Source organism: Schistocerca serialis, chromosome 1, assembly GCF_023864345.2.
Source record: "Schistocerca serialis cubense isolate TAMUIC-IGC-003099 chromosome 1, iqSchSeri2.2, whole genome shotgun sequence".
In the NCBI taxonomy this organism is placed as follows: domain Eukaryota; kingdom Metazoa; phylum Arthropoda; class Insecta; order Orthoptera; family Acrididae; genus Schistocerca; species Schistocerca serialis.
In genome coordinates, this window is record NC_064638.1 from 708,748,321 (window position 1) to 708,773,674 (window position 25,354).

The following is a 25,354-nucleotide window of genomic DNA, read 5'->3' on the forward strand; positions in this document are numbered from 1 at the left end:
ACCTTGGTCATAATTCTCCTGCATTGGGTCTACCTAATCTAATAATGAATATATATAAAGATGATGTAACTTACCAAACGAAAGCATTGGTATGCCGATAGAGACACTAACAAACACAAACCCACACACAAAATTCAAGCTTTCGCAACCCACGGTTGCTTCATCAAGAAAGGATGAAGCAACCGTGGGTTGCGAAAGCTTGAATTTTGTGTGTGTGTTTGTGCTTGTTAGTGTCTCTGTCGACATACCAACGCTTTCGTTTGGTAAGTTACAACATCTTTGTTTTTAAATGTATTTTTCCCACGTGTACTGTTTCCCTCTATTACATATGTCTCTACAGTCATGTGTTCTGAGACATTCAAAATTATCGTGAATGGAGGACAAATGGAAGTGTACAATGTTGAACGGGATACTGTGCCTACTGATTGACTCACTCACTGACTCATCGTCACCCACCCCAAACCTTTAAGGGGATACGGAATCACCTATCCCCGCAATGTTAATATATGCCTACTATAGGGAACATTTTCTCACAAACTACTGGAGACAGAGAGGTAAAAATTTTACTGTATGTGCATTCATATGTTACAACAATACTGAAACAACAGTTTATTGTCAAAGTATTTTCTTACAGAGATATTGTACATTTATTTTTAAGTAAATTTTTTCCATCGCTTTTTACTAGACTATCACCCCTAAGTCTTTTGTAAATCAAGTAATTAAAAAATCGTTGTTTCAGTATGTAATAGGGACCTATGTCACTACGTCATAAAAATTTCAGACTTCTAGGTTGACCAGTACCTGAGATAATGTTCCTAGATGAAGTAAAAAGTAAACTTACGGGAAACGGAGAAAGAAGATTAAAACATTCCTTATCCGTAGCTAATACCCCCTTCACAGTCTTCATAATCATCTTCAAGTCTTCTTTTGGCACCCCTCTGCACCTGTCTTGCTTTTTTCACTAATGTCTTGATTATATTATCAGCATGCCTTAGTCTGTGCTGATCTAAAAAGAACATAGCACGTACCGTACGGGAACCAACACACATACCCAACTTTTGAAGGACCTGGCATTTAGTTATATTTCCAAGATTGAAGGTTGCCACAGCATCATACACACCAAAATGTAGTGTATTAATTCCGACAAACACTGTTTTTGGGAGACGATGCCATATCACACTATTCAAGCACTCGTTGGGGTTCTGCATTTTTCCGTGAAGACATTTCATCAGAAGACTTCTGTCAGCCAGATCTCTGAAAATGGGCTTTATTTCTGCCATGATGGCTGATGGTAGACTGTGATGGTGAATGTATTTCTCTCCTGTTGTTAGTCCCCTATTGTATTTACACCAGCTGTTTTCACCTTTGGGGCACAAACCATGTTGTGGATGCTCATCCGTGGATGCGGTGTGGAAATATAAAGCCCATATAGCTCTCCTCATTTCTTCAAGATTGCCTGTATTTTGCCTGATTGCAAGGCCATAGCAGTTCTGAATGTGGTCTATTATGGAATCAGTCAATCTTCCTCTGCCATCCAAGGTTTTCCCATCATCTAGTTTTTTCCCTTTCATAACTGATTTTAACCTTCTCAGCCTGGCACCCATTCTCTTCTGCACATGTCCTATACATTCAAGTTTGCTTATATTTACACTGTTCCCATATGGTTTGCTTTCCAAAACTTCTTTGAATGCTTTAGAGTCACCATCTCCCAGATATTTGACATAGCGAACATTATACCACTGTGAAGAGCGATGAAAAATTTTCTTCACCCCAGCAACCTCCATGCCACCACTACTACCATAATAATTAGCAATACAGTCATCACTGTGTTCATTTTTCAGCCTGCCTGTGCACCTACAGTATTTAGACATTATTGCAACATCAATAACCTTGCCAGTATCAACACTAGTTGCTGTTACAACACCATTGTTGGAGGTGTGGCCCCTTTTCTGCCACGTGCCATCAAACGCCACTGTGAGGTCACGACTGCCATCATTTTCTTCCACTGCTTCTTCCACAGCAACCTGCATTGACTTCTGTGCTACATCTTCAACTGCAGATCCTAGTACATAATTGTAAGCTTCAAACTTTGAAGGTGCACTTGGAAGATTTAGAACACCACATAGCATATCACCAGCTGCTTTGCCCTTACCAATTGCTCGCAATCCATAAACTAACCTAATATTTACACTATAAAGTTCAGTTTTCTTGTATCCATTATTTACAGTTACTGAAATCGAACTTGGAAACTTACAGCTGTATTTACAAACACTGCATATTAAATTAAACTGGGCAGCCAGGCCAACATGGGATTCTACTTTCAGAGAAACGTTTCCATGACATTTTTTGCAGCACAAACTGTTTTCAAGAGCTTCACACAATATATTCGTATCAATGAGTTCAAAAACTTCATTCCCTCTATCAAGTAAATTATATTTCTCTTCCAAATCTCTTAGTTTTTTATGAGAAGCACTGTTTTCATTTGGTGTAAGTTCGTTCGGCAAATCAGTAATAAGTGGATTCACATTTTCCAACAGTGATGATGATGAACTGCTTTGCTTTGCTAATGAATCATTATTTCTTTTCTTTTGCCAGTTCACACGCTTTTTAAATACTTTTGCTTTAGCTCTAGGCATTTTCACTGCGAAAAATGAAGCACTAAATACGAAATAACTCAACAACAACTACTTTCTTATATCACACTGTTTACAAAACAGTCCCGCCACAAAGTCAAAGAGTAACTTGAGGAAACCAGAGAGAAACATTTTCGGGCAACTAGTGTATAAATAGTCGCTGGAAACCGGGATATTTGAATTCATGTCACTTTAAAGGTACTGCCAAAAAGTTAATGGTCAGCCACGAGAGACGTGTATAACTAAAGCGCAATACCCGATCTCACAAATATATAAAAATAAAATAGTTATAATTGTAGTAGAGCTATGTATGATACGTCATTTTAAAGAGGAAACATGGCAGAATATAATACGCCAATAAAAAAAATTCGATTTTTTAACCCAAAATCCGATTCCGTATCCCCTTAAGGAGAGAAAGTTGAAATTTGCAAGGGTGTTAATCTTATACTAAAGGCATCATTTAAGAGGATATTTTTATTTTTTTTTATTTATTTTTTTTTTAATTTTTTTTTTTTTTTTTTTTTTTTTTTTTTTTTTTTTTTTTTTTTTAAATTCCACTCCTAGGTGGTGAAATAGGGAATAGGAAAAACACACACACACACATGCGCGCGCACACACATGCGCACACACACACACACACACACACACACACACACACACACACACACACACACACACAAATCAAAAAAAGTTTTTCATCATATATATATAATCTCCTGTTCAACATTGTAGACTTTTGTATTTGGTGGCTGAATTCACTCATCTATTATGTCTTGCTTGTATTTTCTGTACACTCCTTTTTATTTTCCATTCCTGTGCTGCAGATATCTCCAAACTTACCCTATTTAAGTTACATCTGATTCTACACTGGATGTTAACACACTTCCCATTCCTTCCCCCATTCTATGTGACTTCACTAAAACTCAGCATCTCTTGAAAATGTCTGACTAGGGCCATATATCCTTTCCTACGGTTTTATAACTTATTTGTTGATCCGAGTTTGTTAATTTATGTATTTTAATCTAATGTGATTATATGTCCCTACTGATTGACTCTCTCACTGGCTCATCGTCGCCCAGCCCAAACCATTAAGGATAGAAAGTTGAAATTTGCAAAGGGTGTTGATTTTATACTAAAGGCATCATTTAAGAATGATTTTTTTTTAATTCCACTCCTAGGGGGTGAAGTAGAGAATAGGAAAAATACACACACACACACACACACACACACACACACACACACACACACACACACACACACACAAAAATCAAAAAAAGTTTTGCATCACACTGGTTCCCAGAACTCCGGAAGATAGCCGTTGACTGTGGATATTGTATCACAGACACAGTCCCTTTGACTGTTCAGAGATGGCACAAAACCTGCCCAGAGATGTAAACAACCATGCATGAGCAGTGCCTATTAGACAGAGGGGAGTCCGACAGCAGATCAGTTCCAGTCATTCGACCAGGAAGGAGGTACATGGCTCATGTTGCCTGTGGTTCAACCATGCCTAGATGGTGAATACCACAATTCAATCATGTCTGCAATTTTACCTTGTGGCAGGAAGGGCTCTCAACAAGGGAGGTATCCAGGCATCTTGGAGTGAACTAAAGTGATGTTGTTCGGACATGGAGGAGATAGAGAGAGACAGGAACTGTCGACGACATGCCTTGCTCAGGCCACCCAACAGCTGCTACTGCAGTGGATGACCACTACCTACGGATTCTGGCTTGGAGAAACCCTAACAGCAATGCCATCATGTTGAACAATGCTTTTTGTGCAGCCATAGGACATTGTGTTATGACTCAAACTGTGCGCAATAAGCTACAAGATGCACAACTTTGTTCCTGATGTCCATGGCGAGGTCCATCTTGGCAACCATGACACCTTGCAGTGCGGTACAGATGAGCCCACCAACATGCCGAATGGACCGCTCAGGATTGGCATCACGTTCTCTCCACCGTTGAGTGTCGCATATGCCTTAAAACAGACAATCGTTGGAGACGTTTTTGGAGGCAACCCGGTCAGGCTGAATGCCTTAGACACACTGTCCAGCGAGTGCAGCAAGGTGGAGGTTTCCTGATGTTTTGGGTTGGTATTATGTGGGGCCGATGTATGCGGCTGGTTGTCATGGAAGGCGTAATGGCTGTACAGCACATAATACCATCCTCCGACCGATAGTGCAACCATATCAGCAGCATATTGGTGAGGCATTTGTCTTCATGGATGACAATTTGCACCCCCATCGTGCACATCTTATGAATGACGTCCTTCAGGATAATAATATCGCTCAACTAGAGTGGATAGTATGTTCTCCAGACATGAACCCTATCTAACACACCTGGAATAGATTGAAAAGGGCTGTTTATGGACGATGTGAGCCACCAACCATTCTGAGGGATCTACGCCAAATCGCCGTTGAGGAGTGGGACAATTGCACCAACAATGCCTTGATGAACTTGTGGATAGTATGCCACAACGAATACAGGGATCCATCTAAAGAGAGAGAGAGAGAGAGAGAGAGAGAGAGAGAGAGAGAGTGTCAAAATCATTATTAATTAACTATGAAATATTTTTGAAGTTTGATCTATGAAAATTGTTGTTTGACTTCTCGGTTAGAAATTAAAAAAAAAATGTGTGTTTCAGTGTTTTTGGATATTTAACACCTATGGGGGTGTTTTATGAAATATTCAGTTATGAAAACATTTTGAAATCTAAGTGTATGAAAATTTGAATTAGAAAATAATGTGTTTCACTGGTTTTAGAAATTGAACCCCTGTGGGGATGAATCAGGGGATGAAAGCTTTTATGGAAGTATTTCATTGTTGTTGTTGTTGTTGTGGTCTTCAGTCCTGAGACTGGTTTGATGCAGCTCTCCATGCTACTCTATCCTGTGCAAGCTTCTTCATCTCCCAGTACTTACTGCAACCTACATCCTTCTGAATCTGCTTAGTGTATTCATCTCTTGGTCTCCCTCTACGAGTTTTACCCTCCACGCTGCCCTCCAATGCTAAGTTTGTGATCCCTTGATGCCTCGAAACATGTCCTACCAACCGGTCCCTTCTTCTTGTCAAGTTGTGCCACAAACTCCTCTTCTCCTCAATTCTATTCAATACCTCCTCATTAGTTATGTGATCTACCCATCTAATCTTCAGCATTCTTCTGTAGCACCACATTTCAAAAGCTTCTATTCTCTTCTTGTCCAAACTATTTATTGTCCATGTTTCACTTCCATACATGGCTACACTCCACACACATACTTTCAGAAACGACTTCCTGACACTTAAATCAATACTCGATGTTAACAAATTTCTCTTCTTCAGAAATGATTTCCTTGCCATTGCCAGTCTACATTTTATGTCCTCTCTACTTCGACCATCATCAGTTATTTTACTCCCTAAATAGCAAAACTCCTTTACTACTTTAAGTGTCTCATTTCCTAATCTAATTCCCTCAGCATCACCCGATTTAATGTTTCTGTACAAATTGTAAATAGCCTTTCGCTCCCTGTATTTTACCTCTGCCAACTTCAGAGTTTGAAAGAAAGTATTCCAGTTAATATTGTCAAAAGCTCACCTCAACCTCAAAGTTTTTATTTCTTCTCCATGAATTTTAATACCTACTCCGAATTTTTCTTTTGTTTCCTTTACTGCTTGCTCAATATACAGGGTTATAAATACAAAATCAAATAGGGGTAATGCAGGAGTAGGTTTAATAATGAATAAAAAAATAGAAGTACGGGTAAGCTACTGCAAACAGCATAGTGAGCGCATTATTGTGGCCAAGATAGACACAAAGCCCACGCCTACTACAGTAGTACAAGTATTTCATTATGCAAGCATTTTTTTGAAGAAATGTCTATGAAAATTTTTATTTGGCTATTCTGTTACAAATGAAAATAAATCACTGTCTTTAGTTCCTAGCCCCTAAGGTGGTTGACATGGGGGAGGGTGAAATGTTTTATGAAAATATTTCATTGTGAAAGCATTTTTAAAGCTGTATCTATGACAATTGGTATTTGCCTTCTCAGTTAAAAATTAAAAAATACATGCTTCACCTTTTTTGCAAATTTAACCCCCAGGCGGTGGAATAGAGCCAGACTGATTCACTGACTCATCCTCTCCCAACCCAAAACCGCTAAGGATAGAAACTTGAACATTTGGATCGGGTTTGGATCTTATACTGTAGGCCTTGTTTAAGAAGGGATTGTTTGAAATTTGAAAATACGTACTAGGAAATTTTGATGCTAGAACTACAGAAGTTGGTATTTGGTTTTTCAGTCAGAAATAAAAAAAATACATGTTTCAGCAATTTTGGAAATTCAGCCACTAAAGGGGTAAAATAGAGGATGAAAATTTTTAAGAAAATGTTTTGTTACGTCAAAAAATTTTTTAAATGCAAATCATTGAAAATGTGTTGGAGGCAAAATTTTGTATGAAAATACCACCACAAGAAGCAAAAAGTGTGATGAACGAAAACCTTGGACTCCAGAATCGCTTTTTGGTGAGAAGTACATTCAGCTAAGACATTGCTTTTCTGACCATTTTTAGCGTGAAAAGTTTTGAAGGTGATGCAGTTTGTGAACAACTTAAAAATTTGATTAAAGAAAAAAATGGAGGGGTGGGAAATCTGTGTGGGCCTCAGAGTCTATGCAAGCGAAGCAGAGGGTACTAGGCTGGTCATTAATACTAAGAGGAATTGCCACTATTGTATCATCATGGATAATGCTAGTAAAACATAAATTCTTAATTTGTAGTTAACTTTGTATTTGTATTTTCCAATTGTTCAGATCACCTGCGAGGGAGTGATGGTGTGTTATTAATGTACCATTTCTCTGTGCTTCCTCTTTCAATCATTGTAATGAATGTAGATAGGAATGCAATCATCTGTCATGAGACATACCTTGTACACCTCTTGCTTTTTAATTAATTAATGTTTAAAACATACGTAGACTCTGAAGCATAGTAAATCTAAATTTCATCACTCAGTATGTGATTATGCTAAATGTCCGAATTAGTATATATTCTTTATTTTTAATAGTACTGTTCAATTTTATCTCATTTTGTGTAGGGATGTAAAGGAATGAATCATTATAGTTTTAAAGGAGACAGTAAAAGACTAAGAAACTTACATTAAATGTAAATAAGAAAATATATAACAGATAACTGGATGCGTAATAGGTGTCCCTCCACTTAGTCCATACATAATGTAGACTCTCCTGAGGCTTATGGTACATCTCTGTCACCACTGTGTGCCTGTGGCATTGAGAAGAATATTCCAGTAAGTAGTTTCTGATATTCCTATCAAACCAAGGACCTCAATTTGCTTAATATAGGCTCAAGATCATTTGTATTCAACTTCAAATATACCATGTAAATTCTTTTTATATTTTCCAAAATGTTTTAAATTACTATTGGATATAACTATATGTCTCTGTTCTTGTTGTAAGTAATCATTTTCACAACTGTTGACATTAAATCATTTGTATTAAATTCTTTTTATTTTATTTCAAACATTTAGTTCTGTAGAACCAAATTGAGGAGCAAATCTCCAAAGTAATGGAATGACTCGGTACATGAAATTTCAATACAAAAGTAATAACAGATAAAATAAAATGTTCATGAAAAAAAAAAACCGTAAGTTTATGTAAATGCAATCAACAATATGACATGGGAATCAGCTTAATTTTTCAAGAAACTCCTCGACAGAATAGAAGGAGGAAACCCTTCAGTTTTGATTTGAAACCCCTTGGATTACTGCTAAGATTTTTGAATTCTTGTGGTAGCTTATTGAAAATGGATGCAGTAGTATACTGCACGCCTTTCTGCACAAGAGTCAAGGAAGTGCGATCCAAATGCAGGCTGCATTTCTTCTTAGTATTAACTGAGTGACAGCTGCTAATTCTTGAGAATAAGCTGATATTGTTAACAAACAACAGCAAAGAATATATATATATATATTGAGAGGGCAATGTCAGAATACCCAGACTAATGAACATGGGTTGACAAAAGGTTTGCAAACTTACACCTTTACTGTCCGAATCACCAATTTCTGAGCCAAAAATATCCTTTGAGAACGGAAAGAGGTACCCCAAAATACAATACCACACATACAAGTCAGGATTAGGGGACCTATAAATAACAATTAGAAGTTTAGTTTCACTAAATTCAACTGCCCTTGCACAACTATCAAATACCTGTTCAGTGCAGTACTGTGATATGTCTATGGACTCAAATGGAATACTGGTTTTTTAAGTACATAGCCACTCCCCCACCTTGCAAAGAACTCATTGAAAAACAGCCAGCTAATCTTTATCCTGGTGAAGGGAGCCTCTGAATTGTCATATTATTTAAGTGCTGCTCTGGTATACCAGTAATGTCTGAGTCAACATCTATAAGCAGTTCACTAACTTTATCTCTAATACCTCTTATATTTTGATGAAATATGCTAATTCCTTCACTGCTTGGATACCAGACCACCTCTGAAAGTGATTACTTTGTAAGAGGGACTTTCTTTAACAAGGGATACCTATCAGCTGATTTCAGTATAAAAAAGGTGCATCTCTATCACCAACTACTACAGAATTTTTCCATGAGTGATCCCACCACCGACCACTATGCTGTCACGTATAAGGTTTGCCAGCCTCCCCTTCCCATACCTATTGAGGTGCAGGCCATGTATAGTGAAACCCAATCTATTGATAGACCACAGTCGCCACAAGTTCTGGAAATCAAGGAATTTCAAACATGTCAGGAATATCAGAGAAATTTTAAAAAAAGTTGGATAATTTCATTTTTGTAGATGAAATGGTTTGTTTACTGCAATGTCATGCATTGTCGTTGGCTGGGCACAGCTGAATATGTGTGTTGCTTCCCTACTTTCTCATTCCTACTGCTTCTCCCCTTCCTACCACTCCCTTCAGCTTGCAGTCAGTGCTGTCACCATTTCTTGCCAATGAGAGGCAGGGAGCTGTAAGGAGAGGATTGTTTGGATCTGATTCTGAGAGATTGTTGACACAGTGGCCAGACAGTGGTCATGTCTGCATGAACCGTGTCTGGGTGGTTGTGTGAATGTATGTGTGCTCTCATTTTCTAACAAAGGTTCTGGCCAAAAATTTAGTTCTCACATTGTGAGTGTCTTTTCTATGTGCCTGCCTGCAGCTCAGGGATCATTTTACGATGAACTGCTAGCTATCCTCATTAGTATTGATTCTCAGAGTATTTGTGCAAGTTATCTATTGCATGGATTGATCACTGCAGTCTCATTTCATCAACGTGGTGTCTGTGACATGAGTGCATTTGCGCGACAGGTCAAAATCACCGGTGGTTTTTGCGGGTATCTCTAATGGATCAGGCCTGCCGATCTGAAGCCCATTGTTTCCCACTAATGCGTAGGCCCTGCCAGTGGGATCTAGTGTCACCAATCTGTCTGCAGGCTGGGTCTGTCTGTGTGTGGCGTAATGCGGCAGATTTTCGTGGTTTAACCATGTACCCAAGACTATGGTGCTCCTCGGCAGGCCAGAGCCAACAGGCAATGGGTTTTAGGAACTGTGATTGTCTCATCACCAGTACATTGTACAGTGCAGCATTGTATAGACATTTATTGTAGTACATTTTGGCACTTCGAAAGTATGGACAATAAGAAGAAAATTGAGAGAGTCACTGGCAGTTTGTATGCTATGTACTCGTATGTTTCTCAAAAGAAAAATCACACAATGCCTGTAAAATAATAGGCACAACACAATGGATAATAACTGACAATAACAAACATAGTAGAGCCAATATTTTATTGTCAGTCACCTCTAGTGTTAGTTTACACAATTCTTCTGTGCCTTATATGCTTCATTCAAGAGGCCTACCTTCTTCTGAGATTATTCCTGAAAATAGTGAAGGTATTTTAAATCTGTCTTGCGACTCCAAGGAAATGCCCATTTTTGTCACCAAATGTGTTTCATTTCATTGAAATAAAATAGCAACATTGGTCTTAATGAAACACCCATACCATTTTGCTTGCTGTCTCCACCTGGAAACAATTCATTACAAATGATGACGGTATTAGTACCTAAGATTTTTACTCACACAGGGGAGAAATACAGAAGTCATTACACATTTTTGGAGATCTCAGAATTTGTCAGGGAAAATGTTAAAACTTGTCTGAAAATCGGGAAATAGGGAAATGTCAGGGAATTTCAATTGTGGAAACTTGTGGCAACTCTGTGGACTCAACTGGCGGAACTGCAATGTGACCCATGCTGTCTGCCATCAGTGCCTTCTCAAGCTCCTGGTTTACATGTCTGACAGCAGCATTAAGATAAGTTCAATCATGATGCTGAAACAGTGGCACGAAGTGGACATTAGTGCTTCCAGTTTGAGTAGCTATCTTTACCTACATCATACTCCCCACCCCTATCAAGACTATTCCCAGCTCAACCCACAATTACTACCTGATCCTCTTTTTGTAAAATTCCTGCATAACTCCCCTACATTAACAGTTGCCTGAGCCAACACTCCACCGCTTCCTGCAACTGCGGGCCCACACCTCTGCCATGTGAACTACATAGCACCAGAACCTTCTTCTTTCTGTCAGAATTTGCAAGTGACTGAGGCTCCCTAACTGCTGAGAACTGCTTCATGTTTTGTGCACCTACAGCTAAAAGAGGCTGCTCTCCACTAAACTCTTGACAGTTGATCAAATCTATTGGTTATACGCAAAGTACAGCTGTCTGAATATTTCCTCCACCTGGCTACCATTTTACCAACTGCTAGTTTCCATTCCCCAGAGCCCTTCACCCTCCTCAACCTATCTAGTTCCTCCTCTGCATCTTGTAACTGCTCCTGACAGGCGCAGATCTTACACTCCTGCTCCTCTATCAACTTATTTCTGCTACACATTCTGCATTTCCAGGAGAGACTCTCACTAGAATGCTCACTGGCTTCCCCACTGCATTGCCCCAGTAAAAATACTTTCAACAAATCTCTCACCATAACATACTAATCACAAACCCATGACAAATCCCACACTTCTCACGCATGGTAAAGTGTGAACAGTTATTGAAAAAGCTAAACATCTATGTTACCTAAGTTCAATTACTACAGTAGGTCTGTTTAAAGAACTAACAGTGGCGACTCTGGTACTGCGCACCGCAGAATTTGAATCTGCGCCAGAGGTCATGGACGTCTAAGACCCCTAGAGGTCTCTGCACCATCACGCCGTAAGCTGTGGCGGCGCGTGCCTCCTGGCCTGCTTTTAGTGTGAGGGCGCCACAGTGGAACACGTGGTTCCAGCGGCCAATAGCGGCGCCCCCGATAGAGTATTTAAGCGCCTGCCTCTCGCTCAGCCAGCCACTCTAATCTCGCGTACGTCTGTGGACGCATCGCCTCGCGTTAGACAGTTTACTTACTTCCTTGTTCTGTGTACGAATGGACAGGTTTGTTAGGTTTCCTTGTGACTCCATTGTTCGATCTTGTCATTGTTCATTCTGTCCTTCGTTGGTCATGTTCGTCCTCTCTCATTGTGTTGTTGTTCACAGACCTCTCCTCGGGTCCCGTCACGCTTTCCATCATTTCAACCCCGCGACTGTCCCTGTCGCAGTTACAACAGTGATCACAAATTTCACTCTACTAATAAAGCAACCACTTTTATTAATACTACTAAACCATAACTAATACCAGTACCACAAAAACTTCACATAATTTCTTATCTAAAACCAAAAAACGCTCAATGAAAGTTTTACTGAAATATTTCACCACAAACAATAAGAAATGTCAGTTGAAAATTACCATACAAAATTGAATAAACAACTTCATTGATCAAACAACTATGATGAAAGTATCAGATAGTTCATATAAATTGATACCTTAAGTACTGTACATGCCACTAAATTGACACACATTAAGTCCATAAACAACTCAAATCCACACAATTATTCTTAAACTATTCACAAGAATTCTGTCACACATGTGCATACCACATAAATGCAATTTTGCATCAAAAATCAGATAATCTTTCTGAAATAGATTACCATTCTGGGGAAAGACATGAATTATTAGCCAACTCCACATTGTGTTGAACTTTCACTTCAAAGGAAGCACTATTAAACCACACCAAAGCTGCCAATTCAGTATAGAAAACTTCTACCTGGCATTAACCTGTATCTTGTTTTGAAAATAGCTATACTGACATCAGTGTCTGAGGTTTGTTTTGGATAAATATTTGACTCAACAAAACATGTAGCTAATAGATTTACCACAAAATATGACTGTACAGTTACACTATACTGTTACTCCCTTGGTATCTTTACTGTAGTAACTTCTAATTCTGATATGTTATGAATTATTTCAAGGTGTTCTGTATGTGAGTTGGTAATATGTTCAAGTTTGATATTCACTGTTCCTGTTTCAGAAATAGCATGTTTGACATTAGTGCCCTGGGCTTTGATTCTAGATGTTAACTGTAAATAAGCAACATTCCTATCTAGCGTATTACTTAAATCAGCATTTGAGGTACCAGTTTTAGTACCTAGATCAGTATTCAGCTAAGTACTCAATTCATCAGTTCCAGACCTGCCCTTAACTGACCTCGCAAATTCTTAAACAATTATTGCAAGCTCACCCCCGTGACTCTCATTATCACTGGCTTACAGTGCTCACAAGAATATATTTATTCTTTATTGTAGTAGGCCACTAAACCAGTATTTCAGGTTGTTAAACTGCTTATCACCCACAACACGCCACCGCAACCAGCTACTAAGAAAAGTTGGTTTGAACTAATGACCTCTCATAAGATCACTTGGGTAGCTTACAAGCATCAGAAAGAACGAGGTACTGTTGACGCTTCACAGCTGTACTAAATATTTTCGAAATTCACTGATTGTAAATTTCTTGACATCGGCTGTATTAGGTAGAGTTCCACTACCCAAAATCTTCGGCTGGACTGGGACCTGAATCCAGATTTCCCACTTATCATGAGTGATAACCTTAACCACTTCAGCTACTGATGATGTATGCTTGCTGTACCAACCCAAAACTTCCACATGTCACATTGTCTACATCCTTATATTATGGTCCTCTAAATTTGTCACTTGATGCTGGAAACAGTACTTGGATTCCCACAACAGTAAGAAAGAGACAACGAGGAATCGAGACCAATATTGTTAGCGTCATGTACCCACCAAGGCTTGTAATACTCACATGACTGTCTCAAAGATTACATTGTTGACCATCCACAATTACATGAAATTTTTTTGAAATGATTTAGTGGGCAACGGTATAAGGGAAGTAGACAGTGTGACACTTAGAAGTTTGGGTCTGTATGGGGAACATGAACATATAGCCAAAGTTGTTAAGGCAAGCGCTCGCAGTTAGTGGGAAATATGGGTTTGAGTCTCAGTGTGCCACAGATTTTCATGTGTCACTATCAGGTATTAGAACTATACCAGATATAGCTGGTATCAATAAATTTGCAGGTAATGAATTAATTTTGAAAATTTATATAGTTCTTGGCATCACCACTCCAATGCCTATCTGAAGTTATGTGAAGGACCTGCGGCACTGGAGCTGGGTGCATAGCTGCAACTGCCTTAGACTGCTGTTGTAGCCGAAGTACTACTGACATAACTGAAGCCCTCAGTTTCCAGAGTCGACAATCTTCAGACTCGTGGATTTTCAAAACTCTTATTCGATGTAATTATTGTTGAGGAATTTCATAATTATTCCTCAAAAGAGTAATTCTTCATTAAGTCTTCAGCTTCGATGTCTACAATGGCTTATGCAGTGCCATAATTGTGGTTGCTAAGAACAAGTATTCTGTATCACAAAAGGGGCCAGAATGAAATATCGTATGTCGAGTGTACTATTTAGCTACATAAAGAATTTTTCAGTTACATTTGTTTATTGGTTTTATTTTTGTCCTCTGTGTGAGGTGTTTGAGAAAAGTAATGAGAATGACAACATTGCAAGTGATCTGGCAATGCTGTGTTGTTTTATTTGTGTAGACCAGTGAGTTCATCCCTTCCAACACTGCCAGAAGTACAACTCTGCACAGCTGTAACATGATTTTTGAGAGTGCCATCAATGAAGTTGTGTTTTTGTTATTTGTTATTAAAAAGGAACAGTGGAATTTAGAGCAATGTTATGCTATCAAGTGTTGTGTTAAACGTGAGGAATTTGAAAAGTGGTAGCTGACCTATGGGGAACAAACTTCTACAATATTATACCCACCTCCTCTTTTTAAATGATTTATATATTGTATCTAATATTTATAATTTGGAACACTTCGTTACAGATAAAATTGATCAATACTCTTTTAGGTCTACTTAATGATTGCTGACGTCACTTATTGTGATATCATCACTTTTGTAACTATCTTCTAGATTCCATTACACAAAGCGTGTTTCTGGGCTGGGATGAAGGAGGCATAGAGAAATTTACCAACACGCCATTGTCAACCTAAATTGCAGATATGCCGCATCCAGCCAAACTCAAGCATATGAACGAAAGAAACAAAATTCTGCTCACATTAGGTGGTTTGAAACTAAATTTTTAACTAACAAGAAAACACTTGCTTCTGTCTACAGCCACATTCATTGATTAAAGAACGACATGGGGAAACCCATGACTTGCCCCAAAGTGATACGTACACTGCACATTCTTCATCCCCCAGATATGCAGAAACACGAAAGGAGTCGGAGCTGACAAGGGCTTTTTAGGATAAATACTTCTGATAGACAGAGAGAGTGCAGCAGGCTGTTTCAACACTGCTCCATAGGGCAAGGGGGGGGGGGGGGGGGGCTTTGAGTGATAGCCAGGTTGCCCGCATCGGGCACAGATTAAATTAAGCTATCTGCTAGGCAGCCCTATTCGCATACATTCTGGACATGTTTGAGCAACCTCTCCACTTCTGACTGGGGGCACTCAGTCAAGTCAGCACAATCACATTGACTATGATACTGCTGCCTGCCTGCTCACATGTCAGCCATTTGCCTTTATGCCTAAAAACAAGAAAATTGGGAAAGCATAAACTTCCAAATTTATTTTACCCTGTTCAGAAGTAAAGTAGGTTCAAAACTGAATCTTGAAAATAGCAAGAAATCCTAGAAATTACAAACTATGTTCAACCTAAAAAAAGCTTTTTATTACCTTTTATTTGTGGTGTGTGTGCTCATTTGAAACTTCCTGGCAGGTGAAAATGTGTCCTGGTAGCACCCTGTTGGGTCACCTTAGAAGCCAGTCAGTGAACTGAGGTGTATTTCATGAAAGACTGGAGTATGCACAAGTTCCGCCCATTTATAAAAGTCAAGATAAGGGAGTGTCTCCTAATTAGAGATTTATCTCTTTCCTTCTTGTCATCTTAATATTTTTTAGCATGATACCTTATAACAGAATACTGTTCTGGGAATAACATTTTAACAAGGTTCAGTTTGGTTTCCGTGAAAGCTTCTGTGCCAAGAAAGCAATATACGGTCTTACAAACCCAGTCCTGATATAACTAAACAGTAAAAATTACACAGTTGGTATTTTCTGTGACTATTTTGGCCTTGGTCCCCCTTCCCCTCCACCTCTGCTTAGGATTAGTACTTGACCCACTCCTGTTCTTGACTGATAGAAATGTTTTACCCACGACATCGAAGTAGTCTTCAAAAACTTTGATGTTTGTTGGTGACCCAAGTATACTGATAAAGGTCGAGAATTTCACAAATACACCCATATCAGACACAGGCAAGATTAATGGAACAGGCTTATAACTGATTCGCAGCAAACAGCTAAACTCTTAAGCTTTCAGTGACTAATACTATATCAAAAGGAAAATTCACTTGTGAAACCCTTAAAATTATAGGGTGGGCTTTTGGAAACATTTTTGTTTTTCTCGGGAAGGAAAGAGGAATAGATTGGGGGTCACTCAGAGCATAGGTTGAGAGGGTTGAGGTTGACAGTAGGGTGGCCAGGTATTCTAACTGATAGTAAGAGAGATTCTGAAAATTACTAATAAATTGTGCAATGTAGGAGGTGACACTATACTATTATTGTTTTAAATAGTATTACAATTTTTAGCTGTGATGAGCCCAATTGAATTTTTATTCTGACATACTTAAAATATATGAAACACTTGAATGTGCAAATACGGTAATAAGTGTCTGCAATTTGATTTACACCCAGAAAGAAACTTATCATCTTTCACATATTTCAAAAATTCTTTACATCTTAAATTGAAATTTGCTACAATTTGTATTTCTACTTGTGAGTTCAACAGAACTTCTGTTTCTCACATGAGTTTGTTATTTTGAAAACACACTTTCTGTATGGTCCTCAGATCTCGGATACTGATAACTAAACAAAGAATTTTTGCAAATTCTGTTCTGTAACTACTTCCTTTGCATTTAGAATCACAAAACACAGATGCCTTCTCGCAAGTATTACCAGAAAGATCAACTTTTATCATTTAAAATTTCCCTGACACTATAGATCTCACCATTCAGTTCATTTTCATTTACATCAAATTCAAAATATTTTAAAACATCATGTAGCTCACTGAAATAAATTTCTTTGATTAGGCAAGGAGGAAGAAGATAATTAATCTGCATATTCTCTGAAATATTGAAATATTGAAATAGTTAAATATGAATTTTCTGTTGTTTTTTAACACTTGTATCTAACAAATTCAAAACTTTGTATTTCACAGCAACAAAATAATTATCATTCGTTCTCAGACATACTTTCTGATGTTCCTTTACAACAGTGTAAGTATTCATTATATTTGTATTTGCTTTTTCTATGTGCTTTCAACTCTTGAGAAATATGTTGACAATGTGAGAAAGAATCTAAAGTAGGTCTGAAGAATCAAGTCCTTTCCAGATTCACTATCACTAAAATGCTTCTGTAAAATTCTACTGTAATCCTCAACCTTCTCATATAACTTGTAATGGCATCCCAATTAGATAAAATTCTATCCTCAGTAGGTGTGAGTGAAAGTCACCTGGTGGGCACATGCCTCAATATTTCTGACTATTCTAATTCTACTGATGTAAAAAAATAATCGCAATTTCTCTCTGTGTTTAGATGAAGAAGAAAAGTGGCATACAGTTTTAAGACAATTACTTCACCAACTAAATGTAATGAATTGAACTCATTTTTACAAGTATTGTGTGTATAGCAATTGGCACTGATTATGCTTATCATTTCCGGAGCTAAAACATTTTTCACTATTTTTTCTGACATCGTGTGTCCACATGACATTTTTCCTACGAGTTTGATTATCAAACAACTCTCTTAAGTTTAGACCTGTTGAACAAGGTAGAGATTTTGGTATTTTGTTTTATCTCCCATTTCTTACTTTTATGACCTAAGAATTGAAAAATATGTAATTACTACACCATTTCAAAGTATGATACCATGTTTAATTACAGTTTAATATAGAAATACCCTTGATGAAGTGGCCCAACAAAACAAAACTTTGCATTACACTTGGCCAAATATATTACATTATTAATTGCCTGCAGTAGATTCATGTTGTAGGAAGTCATTGTTCGCTCTGTGTGAGATATTCTTTTGGCTTTGTCTGTTTTCAATTTACACAGAACAATGTGCTTTGATTGTTTTCACTAGGCAAATCAAAATAATTTTCCTCCCGGTCTGAAAGATAAGAACACCTTAACGAGCTTCTTCATTGCTGGTGTTTAATGGTACTCATCATTACTTTCACTACCACACTTATATAACAACAGCCATACTGTAACTGTACAAGAGAAGAGAGAAGCACCCAGTGACGCAGCCCCCACAAAAGAAAGTTTGAGGAACATAACCTTTTCTGTATCTTCAACTTCTGGTCTGTAGTATGACAAAGTTTATAATTTATATCTAAAAACAAAGATGATGTGACTTACCAAACGAAAGCGCTGGCACGTCGATAGACACACAAACAAACACAAACATACACACAAAATTCAAGCTTTCGCAACAAACTGTTGCCTCATCAGGAAAGAGGGAAGGAGAGGGAAAGACGAAAGGATGTGGGTTTTAAGGGAGAGGGTAAGGAGTTATTCCAATCCCGGGAGCGGAAAGACTTACCTTAGGGGGAAAAAAGGACGGGTATACACTCGCGCACACACACACATATCCATCCACACATATACCGACACAAGCAGACAAGTTTATAATTTAGTTCCATGTGGCAGTTGTACAATCTATACCAGCATAAACTTACATAAATGCAAATTTGAGTACATGCTTATAAAACTAATTTCATGTTTCCAGTGGTGCTTATGTGATGCATAGTAGGTTCATTACTGTTTTGGAAAACAACTATGGTGCCAATTTACAGTTCCTGCTGTCAGTCAGAACATTTTGATAATCAAAGTTGAATCAGTGAAAATCGAAAAAATATTCCACTTCAATGCACAGTATTATTGTATTAGAATGAAAAATGAGAGAAATGTAAGTCAAGAGACCGAAAAAAAGGCTAAAATACGTGAAAATGTGGGAAACATGGTAGACTTGGCAACCCTAGTTGAGACTAGTCTCTCTGTGTTGCTCATCCAGGGGTGAGTGACCTGCCCTTTCTTTTTAATCTCCTCCCAGAGAAAGGAACTACTTTTACCTTTATTTGTGTCTATCAGCATTACTACACATTTTGCCATGTGAAGGTAAAGACTGGGCACTAATTCTCATAATTTATTAAAAATGTGATATGATGGATACAGCTGTATGTCATATTTACTTTAAACTGTGCACTATTGCTATTATCTGGAACATGTTAAATGAGGAAGAAAGATGTGTTTTTTTCTTAAGCTGATAGTTGTGCAGCATCAGTGATATAAATAAAACCTAGAGTGACTGTCAGGGAAATTTGAATAAAAAATGCTTGATTTGAGTAATACAGACCTCTGCAAAATCCCGGAGATAGTCAAAATTTCCGATTTCTTCATATATTCTGGAGTAGCAGCAAATAGTGACCTACTTTTATTTGCAGCACCACTTTCTCGTCTGTTGGTAAGGGTGGGGGGGAGGGGGGAGATTTGGACACAAAGAAACAGGCTTGCTTGCTTTTTTGGGATGGGGGAGGGGAGAGATAAAGTGATAGATGTATTGTGAACATCCTTTCTTTTAAGACAATCACATCCTATGATATGATCATAACTGATTTTGGCTATGTTCAAATGATATTGGTCACAGAGCATTGCCTATCAGCTTCTGTCTCAGGATCTTGGGCTGATGCTGGTGTTTCACCAGCACAAGTGCCTGACATTATCAAAGTTTCATCCTTCCTTTGCTGGTGGCAGGCTGCAGGCAAGCCCATGGCCATTTGCTGCAGCACAGGAAACCAGGATCCTTTTATCTTGAACCTTTCTTCTTTCTTATTGAAACTATCATCATGTTCATGAATTTCGATGGCTACCATGAACGAATGGGCATGGTAGCTTTTCTACAGAGTAAGAATCTCCTTGTCAGCAAATTTTCCTAAGTAGTTGGTCTCTTACAGTGCATGTTCTGCCACAGCCAATTTCTCCACCTGTACAAGTCTGCAGTAGCTTCTTGTGCAGTGATCCTGAGAGCAAGCAGAGAACCACTGCAATAATGACCAAGAAAAAGTTTTCAGACATTGGTGCGGTAGGTAAATATAGTACCTACCTGCAGGCTCAACTCTAGTCTGCCACTACCAGTGATGGGTGAAACTTTGACATTGCCAGCCACTGATGATGGTGGAGCATCAGAAAATGATTAAAAAACATTGGCCATTGTAATGTGTCAACAAGTGGTCACAGAAGCCTCAGTAATATGGGTCATTAGTGGCTTTTGATGAACAAGATGTTCGTTGTGTACATTCTGGATTTCCGTGTTTATGTCATCAACTTTTATTAGATATGGATAGTTAAATTGAGTATTATCTTTCATTTCCTCTTCTTCTGTAATGCAATACTACCTTGAACACTTTCAGATCCAAATAAAGTATCAACACGTACCTTAATGGAACTGGTACGCATAATAATGGAAAGAGTTTTGTATGGAGTTGCATATGCTCTACCAGCAGCTAAACTTTGTATTACAATTATTGAGGTAAGTTCAGGTGCATGTGTACTTATTTCTTATATCATGTGTGATATTTTGCATACAGAAACAACAGCTTACAATAATGAAAATGCAAATGATTAGTATTTCAATAAAACAGCACAAAGTAGGTAGGAGTAACACCATTTTCATTTCATATATATGGAATTGTTATTTTTGACATGAACATAAGCAGTTCTGGTCCACAATGGCTGTCTTCAAATGCAACCACATGAAAAATAAAAAGCTTATCTTAAGACTCTAGAACAAGTAAAAATGTTTTTACTAGATCCTCTTGTGATTTAAATAATGTGCAACTAAAATACAACAGCATTTGGTGAACATGCATTGTCAGACTAAAAATATTACCTAAAATCAGGCATTTATTTAGGTACAAAAAGTGTCTGTTTCTTTGCACTCAATGTGTGCTTCTCTGAAACAAATCTTTACTTGTGAAAACCATAGAATATGTTAAATTTACAATAAAAGTTCAGTTAGCTACTTGTAAAGTAAAAAATAGACACAGATTGTTAAAGCAGTAAAACTATATTTAAAAACAGAGTAAGTTATTTATTATAAAAAGAATAATTGTCATGGTACATATTACTGAAGGCTGATTTTGCTGCTCTTTGGACTGCCAGATGTTTACACTGCCACCCACAAGCTCAGAGGAGACAGATGGACCGATGACAAGGGTGGCATTCTGCTGCTGATTGTTAGAATTCTTCTTCTGGCTGTGAGATGTTTACATTAGTAGGGCAGGTGTTTGGAAGTTAAGGCAATGACACAATGTAGCACTATGTCCCAGAGAGGCCCAGTCATTAGCTGGGAGCATACGAGGTGGAATCCAAAGTTTTCGGGACTGGTGCTGCCATCTGGAAAGAAGTAGTAGGTAGTAGTAATAGGAGGAGGTCTTTGCACCAGAAGGTGGCGATAGCTGCATATATGATGAGTCAGTGTGCGGAGTGGCATTCAGCTGGGAGGGCATGTTGCATATCCACAGTGATTTCCGTAACACTCTTGTGTTTGTTGTGTGGCGATTTTATGATGGATCCACAAACAGAACAGCGTGTGTGTATCAAATTCAGTGTGAATCTTGGGAAAAGGACTATGGAGACCCTTGCAATGATTCAACAAGTTTTTAGGGGACAGATCATGAGCCATACGCGTGTGTTTGAGTGGTAAGCTAGGTTTAGGGCCAGCCATACAGACGTCAAAGATGATGCTCACAATTGAAGGCCCATTAGCCGCACTACGCCAGGCATTGTTGCCAAACTTCAACAGTTGGTTCGTGCAGATCGACGTCGAACCATTCAAGACCTTGTGGATGAAGTGGGTATTGGTTATTGGACATGTCAATGAATGTTGACTGAAGAATTGGGCATGCATCGTGTCGCCGCAAAATTTGTGCCAAGGATATTGACTGCAGATCAGAAGGCACAACATGTTGAAGTGTGCATGGACCTTTGTCAGACCGCATCTGATGATCCAACCTTCTTCTCGCTGGTTATCACAGGCAACGAGAGCTGGATTTACGGTTATGACCCAGAGACAAAGCAACAGTCATCCCTGTGGAAGAGCCTGGGCTCTCCAAGACCCAAAAAAGCGAGACAGGTGAAGAGCATGATCATCATTTTCTTTGATATCAAGGGAATTGGGCACAAAAAATTCGTCTCACCCAACCAAACAGTGAATTCTCGTACTACTGTGACATTTTGCGACGGCTCCGTGAAAACATGCGGCGATGAGAGCCCAAACATTGGTGTCCAGGGAACTGGCTGCTGCATCATGACAATGTGCCCTGTCACACGTCCTTGCTCACTATGACCTTTTTGGCGCCAGAGAGAGAGAGAGAGAGAGAGAGAGAGAGAGAGAGAGAGAGAGAGAGAGAGAGAGAAATGGTGGTTGCACCCCACCCTCCGTACTCATCAGATTTGGCACCCTGCGACTTCACGCTATTCCCAAAACTGAAACTCAGGTTGAAAGGCCATTGGTTCAATATTTTAGGGAGGATTGAAAAAGCATCGCTGGTGGTGATAAACACCCTTAAAAAACAGGACTTCCAGAAAATGTTTGAGCAGTGGCAGAAGTGCTGGAACCGGTGTGTACATGCGGATGGGAACTACTTCAAGTGTGATGGTGACCATTAGTCCAAAGGTAAGATTTTCAACAGATGGCAGCACCAGTCCCGAAAATTTTGGATAGCACCTCACATGTGGATGACACAGTGACTACCCCAACTGAATAGATTATCATAAATATTAAAATATGTATCTGTTGCAAACTCATTCTACTCAGAGGAAATTGACCAGTTCCTTCCGTTACACAACAAAAATATTCAGTTCTTTTAAAATATCTAAGTGTAAACTTTTTTAAATTTATGTAAAATTTGTAGTCTCCCATCATTGTTACCAATACCATGTCCCTGCTTTAGCATATGTGAGCCTAATGATATTTCATTGCTGGTGTAGGTGTCCAACTTAACTGTTAGGTTTAGTTGATATAACCTTTTAACTCCTGATTCCCCATATATATTATTCCAATGTGAAAAGTATGATAAACTCAGGTTTTTGCAGTACCTGATGTGTGGAAGGCAATTGTAACCCCATTTATGCAGAATACGTGCACAATTTTATCTGATATTTTGCCTATGTATTTCATAGTAGTGCAGTTGACTTTATTGGTTCCTGTCTGTATATGTGATTAATTTCTCTTTTTATATATATATGTTTGTCATTGCATTAATTGTTGGTGGATTATCTGAATGTTGTATTATTAAAGAATGAAGTTTGCCAATATTGCTAGTAACTCTTTTTATTGCTATTACTGGTTTCAGCAGATCTGTGCTGTCATTATTTGATCTGCACTGTCATCATTGGAACCTGTAACATTATTAGATGTACACACTCTTTACAGCAATACCAAATGACTTTCAGTGTTGTAAAAAGCACGTACACTAATAATGTTAAAAGTTCCAGTGAGGACAGTCCAGATCTATTGAAACTGGTAATAGCAATGAGACTGCTATATATTTTAGTTTCAGCCAAAAGGCCTCCTTCAGAAGTAGAACACACACATGCACAAGCACAAATCGCACAGATGACTGCTGTCTCTGGCTGCTGTGGCTGGACTCAACCCTGAACTTCCAATTCTTTTTAATTTTGTTATATCAGGTGTTCACTATATCAGACTCCCACTCATTTGCTCAGGCAAACTCTTAATATACGAATTTCTATATTCCCTTTTGGTTAACATGATGGAAGTCATATTATTCTATGTATTGTAGGAGCACAAGTATGCATGTTTCTGATGTAGGTGATGGTTGGAATGAGTATTGATAATCACGTACATACATGCCTGTCTCCTATATGTGTGAAATGTGTGCCTGCCATTTTTGTTACAAGTTGTAATATCTAAAAATTTATCTTTCCGTCTGTTTCATGTTCTGGAATGCAAACTGCTCAATTTTTAGCCAAATTCTCGATTTGCATTTTGTTCCCTCTGTTAAAAAAAATGTAGCTGGTTAATAAAAAGTCTGCTATGGTTCTCACTCCACAGTTTCCCACACTGAGTCCATTGCCATGCCTGTAACATTTATTGACAAACATAAAATAATTATATGACAGAACAGTCAATGTTATAATTGCAGCTTTGCCTAGGCATGTGTTACATATGAAATTATATACTTGTGTCAAAGGCCCCTTCAGTGGAAATCTTTGTACACGCATTCTCAGTATCCACAGAGCTCTATTTTACCACTTTACTAATAGCTGATGGGATTTTCATTGTAGATTTGATACTTTATGGTTTTCACAATTGAGTGTGTTCACCAATGCTGCCCATAGGTATGATCTAGATGCATGAAGTGGTGTAAAATGCCTGGACATTTATAAATTGAGACAAATGCCCAACATTCATAAGTTCCCGGGCATTTAAGCATTTTAAAGATTAATTTATAAGAATTTTAAATTGATCTTTATTATTGGAAAATCTGCTTCTTTAGTGGTTGGGTAATGAAGTTGAAAAAGTTGCTTGAAAATTAGAGAAGAGTTATTAGGGAAATAAATTGGAATGTAAACATGACTTTTTACATCTTAAATGAAGTCAGTTCTAATTTAAAAAAAAGAAAAGAAAGAAAGAAAACAAAATTCAAGTTTAAAAGTAATTTTTGAAATAAAGTCTAGTTTATATTAGGCAGATAACCTATGTATTTTTACTTATGCTATACTACTGTAAAGAAATTAGAGCAAAAAAGTTCATTCATAATGTTTTTAATTATGTATGTTTCCAGTGCCGATTCCGAGAATCACCAATTCTATAGGAATTGACTAGTATCGGAATCGAACAATTCTAGCCTCATGGGCATTGATTCTTTGTTAATAAATCTTTTTTATGTTAGTGTCCTCATTTTACCTTCACAGCAGTGTAGTCATATGAAAGTAGATAAACAAAGCAGAATAGAAAACTACAGTCTATCTCAAATGTCACTCACTGCAGCTGACAATAAAGCATTCTTGTTTTTTCACTGAAAACCATTTAACATTTAAGAATACATTTATTATCAAGAAACGCATGCTGGCTGTTTAATACATTCAGTAATAATTTTGGTATCAACAATCACTCTTTAGTAATATTCAGAGATTTGACACGGAGATAAGCAGCTGTCATTGACACATGCCCTTC

At 38.1% G+C, this 25,354-nt stretch overlaps 1 protein-coding gene across 2 annotated transcripts in view; it reads left to right on the forward strand.

Moving 5' to 3' along the window:
• LOC126481012 (uncharacterized) overlaps window positions 1-25,354 on the forward strand; it is a 513,788-nt gene that overhangs the window by 435,880 nt on the left and 52,554 nt on the right. For both annotated transcript variants that reach the window (XM_050104472.1, XM_050104479.1), the window contains one exon: window positions 20,562-20,680. In XM_050104472.1, the coding sequence (XP_049960429.1) occupies window positions 20,562-20,680 (119 nt within the window). The remainder of the gene's footprint in view (window positions 1-20,561; window positions 20,681-25,354) is intronic.